Below are 17939 nucleotides of genomic sequence, written 5' to 3'. Positions count from 1 at the left end.
AATTATAACCTTAAAATAACCATCAGGGAACGTTCTGTATACGTTATTTTTAGGTTATTAAAAAATAACCACCCTGCAACGTTTCTGGGAACGTTATTTTATGGTTGCAAAATTAATAACCTTAAAATAACTCAGGGAATGTTCTGTATGTTATTTTTAAGTTATTAAAATTGAACCACCCTGCAACATTCTGGGAACATTATTTTATGGTTGCAAAATTATAACCTTAAAATAACCATCAGGGAACATTCTGTATACGTTATTTTTAGGTTATTAAAAAATAACCACCCTGCAACGTTCTGGGAACGTTATTTTATGGTTGCAAAATTATAACCTTAAAATAACCATCAGGGAACGTTCTGTATACGTTATTTTTAGGTTATTAAAAAAATAACCACACTGCAACGTTCTGGGAACGTTATTTTATGGTTGCAAAATTATAACCTTAAAATAACCATCAGGGAACGTTCTGTATACGTTATTTTTAGGTTATTAAAAAAATAACCACACTGCAACGTTCTGGGAACGTTATTTTATGGTTGCAAAAAAATAAAACCTAAAAAGTACATTCCTAGAACGTTATATTTTGGTTCTCAAAAAATAAAACAAAAACAAAAACAAACGGGAACCAAAAACTAACATTAGGGGAACGTTATGTGTTTGCTGGGTTTACTGATTGTATTGTTGGCAGATGTGCAAACCTTTGCTTTTGAACTTTGAAACCCAAAATGTAAAACATATAGCACAATATTATTAATATTATCAAAATTGCTTGTAATCTGTACAATGGAAACCTGGACTGTGTGTGAAACTTGTTTATCACAAGTTTAAACTATCTAGAAACTATCTCTCAGAAAGACCTGTTTATGAATATTTATAAATCCAGATGGGACATTTAAAGGATTAGTTCACTTTCAAATAAAATTTTCCTGATAATTTACTCACCCCCATGTCATCCAAGATGTTCATGTCTTTCTTTCTTCAGTCGAAAAGAAATTAAGGTTTTTGAGGAAAACATTCCAGGATTTTTCTCCATATAGTGGACTTCACTGGGGTTCAACGGGTCGAAGGTCCAAATGTCAGTTTCAGTGCAGCTTCAAAGGGCTTTAAACGATACCAGACGAGGAATAAGAGTCTTATCTAGAGAAACGATCGTCATTTTCTAAAAAAAAAAAAAAAAAAAATTATATGTTTTAACCATAAATTCTCATCTTGAACTAGCTCTCTTCTTCTTCTTCTTCTTCTTCTTCTTCTTCTCTGTTTGAATTCCAGCAGTATAGATGCTGCTGTGTATTACTGCCCTCCACAGGTCAAAGTTTGAACTGAATTGTCATATACAATATGCTACTGCAAGTATACAACAATTAGTTTAAACTTTGACCTGTGGAGGGCAGTAATACACTTAGCAGCGTCTACACTGCCGGAATTCTAATAGAGAAGAAGAAGAGAGCTAGTTCAAAATGAGCATTTATGGTTAAAATGTATATAATTATTTTTTTTTTTTTTTAAATGACCGATCGTTTCTCTAGATAAGACTCTTATTCCTCGTCTGGTGTCGTTTAAAGCTCTTTGAAGCTGCACTGAAACTGACATTTTGACCTTCAACCGTCTGGAGGCCAGTGAAGTCCACTATATGGAGAAAAATCCTGGAATGTTTTCATCAAAAACCTTCATTTTTTTTCGACTGAAGAAAGAAAGACATGGACAACTTGGATGACATGAGGGTGAGTAAATTATCAGGAAAATTTTTAATTTGAAAGTGAACTAATCCTTTAACCAAAGGAAAGTCATTTGCATTCTCTGCATATGTGCAAAAATATTGTGCTAAAAATAGTTGTCGTAATATTATAAAATATTAAACATTTCAATATGTATCTAAATATTAGCCTATATAATATTATTATCATATAATATTAAATATTATTAATAATAAATTACACTGCAATTACAATGCAATAGAAAACCACATAAGAAATGTGTAATCTCTAAATCACTTCAGTCAGAGCTCCTGGTGAGGTCAGCGCTAGCTGCCTCCCGGTGTCAATCAAACAATGACGTCATATATCCCCAGCGTTTCCGGTGCAGTGGGCGGGGCTCCGCTATCCCGGTCTGGATTCTTCATTCGGGAGCGCTAGACAAGGCTGAACACGAATGCAGCCATATTCGGCAGACCGGCTAGCGCCAGCTTACACGCACAAATTCGCCTACTTAGAAAAAGCACCCACTCCCAGTATTCGGAGGGCGTATTTATGTAGGATAAAGATGTGTGTAACGTTAGGTCTTCATTAGGGGGTTTATTATTGCAGATCTCCAGCTGAGCGGAATGAGCGTCCAGTCATCCTGAGATTCGACGGGAGAAAAAGCCCCGACACATCCCGCAAAGTGGAAAGTACAGATTTGTCCGGATTAAGGCGAATGGAGCCGACAGGGCCTCGGGAGTGAGGAGGGGGGTGGAAACGCTGGAAACCAGCGGACAACAACGGGGTTAGGCGCATTAGGGCTTCGCTTATCTGAGCACAATGTTGGGCACATTTTGCTAGCTGGCTAGCTGGATGGCTGGCTAGCAGTTGGAGTCTTCAGATCTCCACACAGATAAATCCTATTTGTATATATTTCTAACGCTAATCCCCGTCATATTAATTTCGACAAGTGTTATTTTATATTTTCTGGCTGTGGGAGTGGTCGCTAAATTGGTAGAAAATGTCTGCGAAGGTGCGCCTGAAGAAGTTGGAGCAGTTGCTGCTGGATGGCCATCAGAAAAACGAGAAGTCACTGAGTGTGGAGACACTGCTGGATATTCTCATATGTTTATACAACGAGTGCAGCAACTCGCCCTTAAAACGGGAAAAACACGTGACGGACTTTTTGGAATGGGGTAAGTTGATGAATTTGGGTGCGTGTCCCTTTAAGACCTGTTTATCTGTTATTACATTTGCCTTAATCACCCAGCTGACTTCAGGCTATTGTCAAAATTGCTGCTGTGACATTTGCTCTTGAGATTCCTGGCCTTGTTGTTTGGATAATACTACATGTTTAATGGAATATGTGTAGTTTGGGGCAAAACATTTAATACAATATGCAATAAAATTATGGTTGAGAGATGTGCAAATAGGCTAATCCTTCATCAAAAGCCTGATGGGCCATATTTGATTCTCATTCAAACATTACCCAGGTGAAAAAATACTGTAGTAATTTATACTGTAGTGTTTTTGAACCATACTATAGTAAAGTACTTTAATTTGTTGTAGTAATTCTACACTGTAAAAAAAATCTGTAGTTTTTACAAAATAATTTTGGCAGAATAATTTTGTAAAGAATACAGAAAAATGGTAAACACATTTACAGAACAAACTGTACATTTTACAGTATAAAACTGTAACAAACAAGACAATTTGAATGTAAACCAGTAAATTCATCAATGTACACTACTAAAATCTGTTTTGTACCTTTAATATATACTGACAACCACCATAATAATGCAGGGTGGTAAAAGAGAAAGCCACATGAAGAATCAGAGTTCATCACAAGTAACTTTTTCACGAACTAGTATATACTAACATAAAGTATATACTAACATAAAGAAGGTGCACAGAGTCATTCAACACAAACACAAAACACCATCATGGTAACCCACAACACGTACATAATGCAATAAACTTTAATTAAACAACAGAATATGTAACATAAAATCCTAATGTACATAACTGATAACAAAACTATTAAGAAACATGATTATTTAAACAAAATACTTTCAAACGTGGAGCGTCACACAGGGAATTGTGCGAATATCAGTTTACAGTTTTTGACTGTAAATTATGCATTGATTGTGTCTTTTTTACTTCTAAAAATGGTCAAATTTACAGCATTTTACTGTGAAAATTACAGAAAATATCTGGTAAGAGCTTTTACAGTTTATCCCTGTATATAATACGGGAACTTACTGTTAACCTATTTACAATTTTTTTTTCCCGTAGCATTTTTACAATATTTTACCGTAAAAATCACATTCATTTTTTACAGTTGCTGTGGTGATATAACAACTATAGTAATATAAACAAATTATTGTACTAAGTTTTCTTTAATTTATAAGGTATATTATACAATACACTACAGTTTACTATAGTAAAAACTAAAGTACACTACAGTATTTATTACAGTTGATCAGTTCACTATAATTAATATTACAGTATGCTGTAGCATTCATTAACAAAGTGTTGTAAATACTATAATATACTACAGTTTACTCTAGTATGGTTCAAAAACACTATAGTATTTTTTCACCTGGGTATGGATACCTGAACCTAACCTAAGCTTCAGCCCAGTAGTTCATCTTGTAATATTAATAACAATATATTCAGTATTCTTTTGACTTTTAGGTTCTTTAAAACTACAGACTATCAATCAGGCGACAGGACGCTTGTAGCCAAGTTTTGGTCATTATCAGAGACTTTAGAAATCCATGTACCAAATATAACACAGTAGGCTTTATAGGGTTAATCAGATATTGCTCATAAATGTCTGACAAACAAGTTGGACTTTGTTTTCAAGGGCAATGCAAATGTTTCCCTTTATAAAGTCTGGGGACATTCATTGATTCCTGTTGATGTTCTTGCATTTATTGTTGCCATTGCCTTCACTATTTGCATGAGGGTGGTGCTCACTAGTTTAAAGTGTAAACAGTAGGTTGGATGCCCCTTTTCGGGCTCTTCCTGGTCCTGTTGCTTGCGGTTGGCCTTCACAGTGAGTGGATTCTCTGTCCTGGGTGTTGGGTTGACGTCAGTAATGAGATTACACCCCAGTGTGTCTGCTCCTGTAAAGACCGCCACTGTCCTTGTGCAACCCGTCACTAGCAGGTGCCACCTCACATCCCATCACTGTGAGCGAGCCATAGTATGACCCAATTTCTAAGAGTCATAAACTCCTCTGTTCTGGTCTTACTACAGCACTGGTCGGCCACACGCTTTCTTGATTGTGGAGGTTAATGATTTACGTGGAAGATGTTATGCTGCTGCCGGTTAAACACAAGCAATGCACTAATGCTACTCTAAAGTGCAGTATTGGCTTGCTCTCAATACTCGCTTTCCATTTTATGAAGTGTTCTTTAAGAGAAGCTCTTAGACTGGCCACTTGGAATTATTTTGCCTTTTCTGGTAAATGAAATGTACCATATCTTCTGTTCACACATGGCTTTCTGGAAGTGACCGATAAACAGCTTTGGTGGAAATATAGTAAGATATTCACTGTTTTTGACTCCTGCCTCACATTCGTACAGCCAGATGGCTGCGTCAGCACCTTTAAATCTTTGTTATTGGCTGAAACTAGAGATGCTCCAATCATTATTTTTGCAGCCGATACTGACTTCTGATTTCTTGTCGTCATGATCACTATCATTCAAGCTTTATTTAAGTGATATGAAAGCTCTATGTTGATTGTCATTGTTAACTCTTTACAAACTGAAGGCATTTTTAATGATTTAACATCTAAGTGGCATACTTAAAGGGTTAGTTCACCCAAAAATGAAAATTCTGTCATTAATTTCTCACCCTCATGTCATAGGACTTTAATTCATTATTGGGACACAAATGAGGACAATCTAAGAGATTTCTGTCTCTCCATAGACAGCTACGCAACTACCACTTTGATGCTTCAAAAAGTTCATAAAGAGATCGTAAAACTGATCCATATGAATCGAGCGATTTAGTCCAAATTTTCTGAAGAGACTCAATTGCTTTTATGAGCAGATTGAATTTAGGCTTTTGTACATATACAAACATTGATCAGCAAACATAAACAGAAGCTCAACCGAACCTGCTTTGCACATGAGAACAAACCTCTTTCTGATGCTCCAACGTGCTGCGTAACACAAGAATGAACCTCATTGGTTGTTACGGAAGCTCAAACGTTCTGTGTAACAAGAATGAACCTCATTGGTTGTTACAGAAGCTCAAACGTGCTGCGTAACACGAGAATGAACCTCATTGGTTCTTGCTGAAGCTCAAACGTGCTGCGTAACACGAGAATGAACCTCATTGGTTCTTGCTGAAGTTCAAACGTGCTGCGTAACACGATAATGAACCTCATTGGTTCTTGTGGAAGCTCAGTCGTGCTGCGTAACACGAGAATGAACCTCATTGGTTGTTACGGAAGCTCAAACGTGCTGCGTAACACGAATGAACCTCATTGGTTCTTGTTGAAGCTCAATCGTGCTGCGTAACACGAGAATGAACCTCATTGGTTGTTACGGAAGCTCAAACATGCTGCGTAACACAAGAATGAACCTCATTGGTTCTTGTGGAAGCTCAACCGTGCTGCGTAACACAAGAATGAACCTTATTGGTTGTTACGGAAGCTCAACCGTGCGGCGTAACACGAGAATGGACCTCATTGGTTGTTACGGAAGCTCAAGCGTGCTGCGTAACACGAATAAACCTCATTGGTTCTTGTTGAAGCTCAGTCGTGCTGCGTAACACGAGAATGAACCTCATTAGTTGTTACGGAAGCTCAAACGTGCTGCGTAACACGAATGAACCTCATTGGTTCTTGTTGAAGCTCAATCGTGCTGCGTAACACGAGAATGAACCTCATTGGTTGTTACGGAAGCTCAAACGTGCTGCGTAACACAAGAATGAACCTCATTGGTTGTTACGGAAGCTCAAACGTGCTGCGTAACACAAGAATGAACCTCATTGGTTCTTGTTGAAGCTCAATCGTGCTGCGTAACACGAGAATGAACTTCATTGGTTGTTACGGAAGCTCAAACATGCTGCGTAACACGAATGAACCTCATTGGCTCTTGAAGAAGCTCAAACGTGCTGCGTAACACGAGAATGAACCTCATTGGTTCTTGAGGAAGCTCAAACGTGCTGCGTAACACCAGAATGAACCTCATTGGTTCTTGTTGAATCTCAATCGTGCTGCGTAACACGAGAATGAACCTCATTGGTTGTTACGGAAGCTCAAATGTGCTGCGTAACACAAGAATGAACCTCATTGGTTGTTACGGAAGCTCAAACGTGCTGCGTAACACGAATGAACCTCATTGGTTCTTGTTGAAGCTCAATAGTGCTGCGTAACACGAGAATGAACCTCATTGGTTGTTACGGAAGCTCAAACATGCTGCGTAACACGAATGAACCTCATTGGCTCTTGTTGAAGCTCAAACATGCTGCGTAACACAAGAATGAACCTCATTGGATCATCCGCATCTGAAGTCCATTGTATTGTGAGGTACCCTGTGATTCCCACCCCTAGTCCATACGCATCACGGAGCAACATGCGATCGCTGCAATTAGCAAACCACAGTGATCCAATTAATTCCCGATTGATAAAATAAAGTCCCGCTTTATTTTTTTTTCTTGTGTGTGAAGCTACATACTCTTTTCATGAAACATTTAAAACATTTGTTTCTTAGGTTTTCAGAATAAGTCACATGATTAGAAATTTCGCCATTCACAAACATTTGTGTCTGAGATCCCTACGGGATCCGCTCCTCATTATCACTGACAGACATATTGACCGCGCCTCACATTCTGCTATTGACCGGATCTGTTAGTTCACAGTCCATCTTGTCTCACTGGGGCAATTTTCCAGGAGAGGACGAGCTCTGACTGGAGAAATTCCTCTTCAGTGTTGCACAAGAAATTCTAATGAACCTGAATTAGTGCTCATGAATCCATTTTGTTGTGTGTAAGAGCCTGACAGGAAGTCAAGCTTGGCTAGTTCATGAATTTATCGCATGCTTCTAATAACTGAGTTTATAATGGCGCTCTCTTGCCAAAGCAACAAGCAGAGCACTTATTAATCATTGCAGTGTCTTTCTCCTTTGCTTGATTTCTCAAAGCAGCTCGCCAAGGTCAGTGGTGACAGGGAGAGCGGTATGCAGGTGTTTATGCCTGACTTCCTCTTCGACAGCCGACTGAAGACTAATTAAAGGAGAAGATTAAACAGAATGAACACATCGACTGTAGTATTTAACCTTCTTGGCAGGTTTTGGTGTGAACTGTCAGTGTTGTTGCAGACTTGCTCTGCTCCATCTCCCATAATATTGATGGCATGAAATTTGATTTATTGTATTTGCCAGTATTGTTACAAATGAAACGCATGTATGCTTCAGGCTCATAAATCATTGTTTATTTCAGACAAATTTGGAATGGCACAATTTTATTTTAATTTTCTTACCAAATACAAAGAACGAAGAATGTTTTGCATTTATACATTTTGGCATATACTTTTATCCAAAGTTAGAGATGCACTAGCATTAAAATTAACTGGCAGATAGTAAAATTCAGTACTATTTTATCTAAATAATTAAATTACAAACTAAAATAATTTGTTTAAATGCTGCAAATTAATTTGGGCACCATGACACTCTGAAAAAATGGATATTTTGAGTTCTTAAAAATATATTCGTACACTATTGTTTATCAGCCGTTATTGGACATCTTTTTTATTATATCTAAATTTGCTAAAATTGTGTAGTTTGTTGTGGATACTTTTTTTCTTTTTTACGTTAGGATTACCTTCATCTAATGCTCACTTAAATTGAATCTTTAAAAATGCAAATAAATAACACTGTTAAATGAACTCTTTAGCAAATTTAACAATTTTTATGTTATTTTTTAAAAACAAATGACAATTATGTAACCTAAATGCTTGCTCACTCAATGTATGTGTTTTTACAATAGAGTAATTTTGTTAAAATAGCTTACAGACAGCACAAGGAAGCTTGATTTCAAACTCTGAACTGAAGAGTCAGTAATACAACAAGAACAAATAAACAAATTACAAACAGTGGAACAAATAAATACAATAATTAGAATAACAATGCAAATGAAGTAAACAGTGCTTTGTTTTTCAGGTAGGTGCAAAAGTAGTTGGATTCAGGTAAGCAGTAGCACAGAAATTGAATTAGATGGGCATTTTGACATAATTTGTGTGTATTTGAGTGCACAGAAAACCATCTCTCAGAGAGTGCGTGAGTGCTGAATTGTTTAAAATATCTTGAATGTTTAAAGTCGGCATGAAATCAAAATTGACAACTTATTTTTTTTTTATGGAATATTGAAGTATTTATTATCAATAATTTATCCGTGCACATTATTATTATTTTTTTAATTCATGTGCCCTCGTAATCTTTAATCAAAAACATTAACCCGCCCTCCCTCCTCAAAACGACTCATCATCTCTTCCTGTCACATGCTATGGTGTGAGGGCGGAGCTACCTGGAACTGCCAGCAGATCCAGTGACGTAAGGGGAAAATGCTGTCGCTGTGGCTGATGCCAGTCATTGGGGTGTACAGTACCCTCAAACATTGAAAGGAACCTGATGGAGGACTCGCTCAGTCAGTCAGGCTGCATATCCACGGGAGCAGAGCAAGCTCCGCACCAGCGGACCCGCACCGTCAGTCAGTCGGTCTCTCTTGCTGTTTAGTGCCGTTGACCACCGTCATCATCCTCAGTAAATAAAGTTCTTAAAGTAACACGAGGGTGAGTCCGGTGGAGAGAAATCCCCCTCTGACTGCAAACGGGCATTCAGATCTGCCTCCATTTTGTTAGCAACGCCAAACTTCCAACGATCCAATCAATTCCCGAAGGACGAAATCAAGTCCCGTCCTCTCATTTCAGATGCCGTTTCACTCGGATAGACGTCACAGTGGAGAAGAAATGACAATCGCAACTTCTGCTTCATGCCGACTTTAAATTGGCAAGACTCAAAAGAACACGTGCAAATGATACACTTTAGTGAGCATGCAACGCTGGCCCAGTTAGGCAAGTGAAAATTCTGTCATCTGTCCCGAAATGCAAGCGAAAATCACTGAAACTGAAACTAAAACTGAAAGATCTTCATGACAACCTGTCAAAATAAAAGTTCAGTTTGACTTCAAGAAATTATGACAGAAATATATCACTACTGTATACTAAAATGTACTTCTCAAAGTAATGAATATGGTTATTATTCCTAAGGAATATCATACAAAACATTTTTTTCATCCATGTTTTAAATGTATACAGTTATGTTGTGCAGCATCTTATTTGACAAAAAAATAAAAATGCAATGTTTTGTAGTAAATTAATTGTTATATTGTCATTTTATTACAGTTTAAAAGTTTGAATAAATTTGTATTAAATCATAAAACACAAAATCCCGCCAAAAAATAAAATGCACAAAATTTATGGAAAAATAAAATGTATTTCATAACGGCCCTTAAGTTAAAGGGTAGCTACTCTGTGGAGTTTCATTGTGAACATGTTTACATTCATTCTCAAGGTCTAACAAATATGTGGAAAGCATTTCCTTCCCCATTAAAGGTAAATGAATATCGTGGTTAAATATTGATGTCGTGTGCCATATCATCCATCTCTAGTGAAACCTTTGGGAATGTGTAAAATTATGTGCATAATATTCGAAATTCAGGCCTTGTTATTGACATACCGATCAAAATTACTGATAAAATTTTTCCTGTGAATCGAAACTGTGACCTTGCCGATACCAGCCATGCGCTCAGAACCTTGGCCTACTCCCTGTGTTTGTACACAAACAGCCCTTTGCTGTAGAGTTCACCCTACTGTCCTAATGAAGCTGCAAAGCAGGTTATGCCTCTCTATTATATTTCACCCCTTTAAAAGTATGGAGTGGGGCTGGTAAACTGTACCTGACTTACCAGCTGGCTCTTGCCTCAAAAGTCAACGCTGCTTACAGTCAAGCCTATGTGTGCCTGCGGGGGCTTTAAACAGAAGATTCTCCCCTCATGCATTTCAAAAAGAGGGATCTTTGACATGTCACCTGGGCAAATCGTGCCCTCCTGTTTGTTGCAGCACACAGCAGACGGTGCACTTGTCCATGTTCACAGCAGCTGCTGCATCTTATTCCCACTGGTAGGAGATGCCTTTGACTAGCCTACTTTCACAACAAGCAGCAAATAACCTAATAAGAACCTGCAGTGGCTGGAGAGACTGTTTGAAACTGCTAGCCAGAGAGAAGGTGAAAAGCTGTGGGCCCTGCCATGTAAGCTCAGTTCGTGCTGTGTAAGCTTGGGTTTTGGCCGTGCTCTCTGTTTACAGGCACTCTTTGCAGCTTTGCAACTCTTTAAGTCTTGCACCTGCTGAGATTTTCTCTCCGCCTCATTTTCATGACATTCCTGGTTGCCGTCCTGACACGCACACAGTTTTAAAGGCCTTGACAAAGCATTTTTTTGCTTTTATGATATGTTGAATATCATTATCAACCCTTTTGGTACGTTCTATAGTGTTTCTTAATTTAGACCCTCATAGCGTTGTACATTTAAACCGCTACTCAACACAGCAAGATCAGCAGTTATACGCTTATTATGCAGACTAGTAAACTATTCACGGTTTTAGATGGTTAATTTTATTGTTTACTCTCACAGATGTTCCCTGATGGTGAACTGCACGCTGTTTAAAGGGGTCCTTGATTATGATTTGACTTTTTTAACTTTAGTTAGTGTGTAATGTTGCTGTTTGAGCATAAACAACATCTGCAAAGTTACGACGCTCAAAGTTCAATGCAAAGAGAGAGATTTCTTTTACAGAAATCACTTTTCAAGGACTACAACAAATGGCTGGTAGGGACTACAACGAGCCTCTTCCTGGGTTAGTGACATCACAAACCCTAAAATTTACATAAACCCCACCCCCAGAAATACACAACGAAGGGGGCGGGGCCATGTTGGGCTGCTTTAGAGAAGAGGAAGAGTTGTTGTAGTAGAGTGTTGCTGTCATGCCGTCATTTTACGCCGGACTGCTTCACAAACGAGGGTCAATTCAACACTGGATTTGCACAAAAGATTAACATGACGGCACATGCTAGTGGACGAGTTGAATCAACTCCACAGCAACTACATAAATTTATCCACTAACCATTCAGAAACGTCCAGTTTCATTCTAGAAGTTGTAACTTCTTCCTGAGTCTCTCCATTAGTGTCGACTCCGGTTTGAACAATGTAAGGCTGAACACCGTAACTGACAATCCTCATTTTGGCTGCGTGAGATTCTCCAGCTTTGTTGTTGTTGAGCTGTTAAAGCTCCGCCCTCTTCTGGAAAGGGGGCGGGAGCAGCAGCTCATTTGCATTTAAAGGGACACACACAAAAACGGCATGTTTTTGCTCACACCCAAATAGGGGCAAATTTGACAAGCTATAATAAATGATCTGTGGGGGATTTTGAGCTGAAACTTCACAGACACATTCTGGGGACACCAGAGACTTGTATTACTTGTAAAAGGGTCATTATAGGTGCCCTATAAATCTTTCATCCTATTCCATATTTTATCAACCAGCGTCGTCTTTGATGCCGTACTGTTTTTAAAAGAACTCTCCTATGGATTAAATTTGGCAAAGCAAAGCTGAATCACCTGTCTGGTTGTCAATTAAAAGGACAAAAACACACTCAAACGCCAAAGAAAAAGGTACAACAGATTCATACTCTTTCTGTAACACAAAAAAACCCATCTAAATCAATTTCACCCCCTTAAATTCTGAAGAGACACAACCTCTTTAATTGGGCCGAACAGACAAGTCCAGCCCTGGGTTATGCGTCGCTCTAAAAAGGAGGAAATGAGCAAGCTGCAACTCCCATTACATTGGAAATGTCTGGTATGTCCAGAACGAGTCCTTTTGCTGCCTTTGAACAGGCCAAATGGTCTATACTGTGTGAGGCATCTTTTTTCACAGCACAGGCCACCCTGAATCGTTGCATACCACTCTGACATGTACTCGGCGTGCTTTAGGTGCGGAGTCAGGACAGGGCTTGTGTCAGGAATGCCTTTCAAAACAAACGCTGTTCACTCCCGACCTTTACAGATGTATGGACCGCAATGAACTACCATACAGTTTGTGAGATGAATATTTTAGAGGATTGTACGTTGTTGAGAAGTTGGTGTCCCTCAGGACTTGAAGTCACCTGACCCAAAGCGGTGGCCGGACTAAGGAGAATTCCAGTCATTCCTGTTAATATCCTCCCCCAACACAAGGCATGTGTGGGCGATCTCCCCTCCCCCTTCCTTCCCCTCCTTCGCTTTCAGGCCGTCGGCCGCGAGCATGACACAGATTAGCCTTTCAGCTCTCCAGTAAAGCCTAGCCTATAGGCACGAGGCCTGTGCGCCACGTTGTGACATACGTTTATGTTAGGCGTGTGCTAAGGCTGCGTGGTATATCGAAATAAAATCAATATCGCGATATGGCTTTAGTGCATTTGTCAAATCATAAATATGTGTAGTTCATGATACAGTTTTAGAATGACTTGGTTCAGTCAAACCGTTCTGCACACGTGTAAATGAACATGCAGAGAAGTGCATTTATTTCCTGGCAACCCTTCAAAATTAAAATATTTGATGGTATACCATTTAAAGAAGAAATATTAATTTTTAGTAATTTTACAGTAAGATAAATGTCTTTTTATTTTTCAGTACAATCGTTTTACATTATTTTGTTTTCATATCTAATAACTCGCAGTAAAACATACTGAATTGGACAAAAACAGTGTGAATGTGGCCTATGAAAACTCGAGGGGAAAGATCGATTGGCCTCAGAATGGTATCAGCTGATAATCACATTATATGACTCAATCGGTAGTCGCAAAATTTGGTTTATCTCACGAACCGATCACAATTTGATGACTAAAACCATAAAAAGTTGCTGCCAACGCACTTGTAAACAGTATAGAAATGAGGCTTTTGTGCTGCGTTCTGCTTTGTATCTTTGAAAGTTCAACCGATGTAAACTCGATCTCTGGTATGGTGAGTAGGGACAATGTGTCGGGAGCGTGCTTGGATTGGACCGATCGCTCAGATTGACAGGTCTTGTTTTACCGTACGCCTTAGAATAAGAGCTGAAACAGCACTGGAAGATCATCACTCATCAACTAGCATCTTATTACTTGTAATTATAAATATTTTGGTTGCACTTACATGTACTTGCCGTGTACTTACCTAAGAAAGTACTGGGTAATATGAGGTAACTACATGGGTTAGGTTTAGGTAGGTTCAGGCTTAGTACCTAGTTATTACCCAGTTATTGCAATTACTATAATAGGTATTTACATGAGGAACAGGACTGTAAAATAAAGTGCTACCAGTATTTTTATTCTTTGTGGTGTTTATGCATGTAAGTAGTTCTTATGTTCATTAAAACACTCAGATCACTTTGGAGAGGTTTGTGGTCTTTTGAATAAAAGGCTACCATGGTTCCAAAAGCCATAACTTTTCATTGCTTTGAGATCAACACAAAATTTGGCCCAGTTGTAGTTGACATTGTGAACAATCCCAAATTTTATCAAATACACTTTCTAATAGTCATCATGTCATGCATGGATAATAACAAAATAAATCAATAATGTGCATCACTTTTTTATGGTGTTTTCTCAGCAATCAGTTTTCTCAATCCGTTTAAAAAAAAAAAAAAAAAAAAAATTGGAAGAAAATAGGTTTTCTATCAGATGAGACCATGTACTTGATGAGACCTTGTTTTGTATTTTTTTTTTTTTTTTTTTTTTTTTTTGTAGTTATAAGCCATTACTTTCAAGTATGCCACTTATATGTGAATTCATTAAAAAATGCCTTCAGTTTTTAAAGGGTCAACATTGACAGTCAACGTAGAGCTAACATATCACTTATATAAAGCTTGAATGATAGGGATCAGTATCAGTATCAGTATTGGCTGATCATGATAAGAAGTTGGTAGTCTGTATCATCTGCACTTTATGGTTTGAGTTGTTTCTTGTAAAGAGTTTCCAAGTTTTTCCTCAAACCTTTTAGGATTTCTGACTTTGCAACAAAATCTTCAGAATAAAAAGTAATTTATTAGTTTTTTCCTTTGCAGATGCACTCACCAACAAAATCACCCCAGTCCTTCTAGAATGACTAATTCAGAATGACTAATTATTTCCAAAATGAACTTTCTATATTTTTTCATATTGCAATATAAATTGCAGGAAAAACAAAATATCTCAATGTCAGTTTCTTTCCAATATTGTGCAGCCCAGTGTTAGTTTATTGCAAATGTACACTGTTTTGTTCAAGAACCATCAACCAGTGCTTTTTCTTTTCACGATCTGATCGAGGGTGAAGGTGAACGAAGGGCTCGGCTCGCTATTTTCCAGATTTTGATCTGTCATGCCCAAACAACTCCAATAAATGTTTTTCTTCTCCTTCAAGCTTTTTCAGTCGCCCAGAGAGACAATCTGCTGGGTTTTTTTTTTTTTTCATAACCCCATAGAGCGTTCTCGCACTCCCTCTCCGAATTTCGCAATAATACGGCATGGACAGGATCCTCATTAGTCGAAGTGCCAACCCCCTGAGGGATATTTTTTAACTCGAGATGAATGCTCGTCTTTTATTCCTGGTATTTTTGACATGTTGCAGAATACACTGTTCCTGTCAGCCCTTTTCTAAACATGCTTTGCGTTTCAGGAAAATAAAAGCCACTCCATTCAAACTTGACCTCAGAATGATTCAATACGGTCATCGTGCCCTTGTACTCGGGTTTCATCTCATCGTATCAACTGTGTGATCAGATTTCAGTATAAACTGGGGGATCAGTTTTTGCGTTTAAGCGCTAAAGATTGTATTTGATTGATTTTATCAATTCGAAAGCTGCATGCGTGCACCATTTTTTCTAGGCAAGACTTTCAGGCGACTCACCTAGTCTTGCTTGATGGATGTGATTTGCGTAAACGTCTGCCTCAACAGCTGAAAACACGAGTAATGAATGACACTGGGGCTCCGTCCCTCAGACACACTGCATTGTCTGTTTGGAAAGCCACTGACCCATTCATGCCAATGGTGGTGACTGTTACCATCAGTCCAATTGTGGTGGGAGGCCACATTTTTTCCCCTTGGCTTTATTTTTGTCTTCTACATCTTCGTTATTGTGTAACACCAGCTGAATTCTGGTCCATATAAGGATTTTGGCAGCTATTGCTGGATCGGTTATGACAATAAATGTTGTAATCTTGATGTCAGTGTTATTTTAACTTTTAGTAGTGATAAAATAAATGAGTTTGCATCAGATGATCTTAGTTGCAGAAGCTATTGTGGTTTTCTGCTGTTGGGTAATGGATGAGGCTAGTTATTTGCCCTCAGTGCACACTGATTGAATCAAGAGCTGTATTGTGTTATCCTGGTATGTTTGTGATGTTTATCAGTTTGATAAGTTTGTACTTTTGTATTAAAATTTGAGATTACTGAAATATTTTAGCATAGTGTCACGACTCCACTGAGAGCCTTTAAAAAGTAGGGCTGTGACTAGGCATGGTGTGATTACATAATCGCTTGATTGCGAGGATTTAAGAGAACTGCAATTATTTGAGAGAATTTATTGTGCATTTGGAATTTTAATTACATTTTGGAACCCGAAAGGTGAATATTAAAATACATTGGATTCCCCCCAATCCAGTTGTGCATGATGATCTCAGACAGTCTGAGTAGAGATTCAACTCTTCTGGCCCAATTATTTGAATGACGGTTAAATAATCCTGACGGCTCTAGCAGCAACTCACAAATATCTAGATAATAGATGATTCACTTGATTATTAATCAATAAATCGACTCATCTAGCCTTCTCCTTTTAATGTGCATATTGTGGACTACATAATGCATGTAACATACAAAAAATGTAATTGTTATATTTAATAAATAATAAAATATAAAGAATACAATGAGCTGGTAAGACACAATTAATCAATAATGAAATGTATTACTGCATTATTCATTAGTTGTTGCAGCCTTAGTTAAATGATGATCTTTTTTTTTTTCTCGTGCGACATTGACTTTATGACCAAAAGGCTTAACTTTATTGCTATGATTCACACATCTGCAGCACTGCATAAATCTTTGTCCTTAATGTATATTCAATACACCCTAAAGTGACACCGATACATCTGGTTCAAGTTACTATTTTAGGTTTATGACTCTGTATGTGCATCTGGCAGCTACTCTGAGGAAGGATGATGGTAATCCTGTGGTTATATTGAGCTTTCTCAGTGTCATATTAGCTTATTTTAACCCACAGAAGGAGAAGTTGAGGACTGGGTCATGAGAGGAAGTTGTTTATTTGGTTTGTTCTGCAAAAAAATCTGTGCTTGAGCAGTGTTAATGAGCGGAGCGGGTACCGGAGGCAGCGGACCATGCTAAATGTAAAATCGAGTGTGAATATTGAATAGATTATAATAAGCATAAAATAAAAACATCAACCTGTTACAGCAAGTGCAAGATTTCACTTGGCTTTACTGGAAGCAAATGACGTGAGGTTTATGACAGGAAGATGTGTGTTAATTAGGGGTGTGACGACACTTAGCTCATGAGATGAGACATGAGATTTGGTTCACGAGAACGAGATGAAACAAGATTTTTACACAGTATTTTTAAGAAATCCTCAATGACGAAATACATGACTAGAAAAATTGCATTTGAAATGTTTTAACTAATCATTGTGTAATGAATGTCATTTCAGTTCTACTTTGAGTATGAAGTACCGTATGCATTGAAAGACAACAACATAAAAGCCCTGTAAAAGGTTTTGCCACAAACTCAACTTCAAGGCTTCTCTCCTGTATGATTTCACATCTCTTCAGACCTTACTGTACATGAACCTCTGATTGAGGCTTGTGTGACCTCCTAATTGAACTCCTTTCCACATATTGAACAGTATAAATAACAAAAATAAATAGCACAGTTGTTGTTTTTTTTCTTAGTCTAATTAAGTGCAAACAATAAGTGCAACCATAATCAAAGTACTCTCTCATTATTCAAAGTGCAAACAGAGACCAAAGCTAAGAGGTAGTTACAACTTTGATATATTGGGAGACAGGTTGTATGTAGCCTAATTTGCATGCATCAGGGAGCTCGCGTTTTACTTTCGCTTTCAAATTTCCTACAGCACGTACTCTGTGTATAGGGAGCGGCGGTGCTGAGCATGAATTCTTCA

The 17939-nt window shown here is 38.0% G+C and overlaps 1 protein-coding gene across 8 annotated transcripts in view; it reads left to right on the top strand.

The window, feature by feature from the left end:
• Nucleotides 1-2088: 2088 nt before the first annotated feature.
• Nucleotides 2089-17939, top strand: part of cdc42bpb (CDC42 binding protein kinase beta (DMPK-like)) — a 98223-nt gene continuing 82372 nt past the window's right edge. For 5 of the 8 annotated variants that reach the window (XM_048208337.1, XM_048208336.1, XM_048208334.1 and 2 more), the window contains exon 1: nucleotides 2090-2875. In XM_048208337.1, the coding sequence (XP_048064294.1) occupies nucleotides 2701-2875 (175 nt within the window). In that variant the 5' untranslated portion in view covers nucleotides 2090-2700. Of the gene's footprint in view, nucleotides 2876-17939 lie in introns of all 8 variants that reach the window. The other 3 variants (XM_048208335.1, XM_048208333.1, XM_048208340.1) reach the window with 2 other exon arrangements.

This window comes from Megalobrama amblycephala, linkage group LG11 (assembly GCF_018812025.1).
Source record: "Megalobrama amblycephala isolate DHTTF-2021 linkage group LG11, ASM1881202v1, whole genome shotgun sequence".
NCBI lineage: Eukaryota > Metazoa > Chordata > Actinopteri > Cypriniformes > Xenocyprididae > Megalobrama > Megalobrama amblycephala.
Note: the sequence above shows the minus strand (reverse complement) of the source record. Positions and strands in the feature narration are given on the sequence as shown.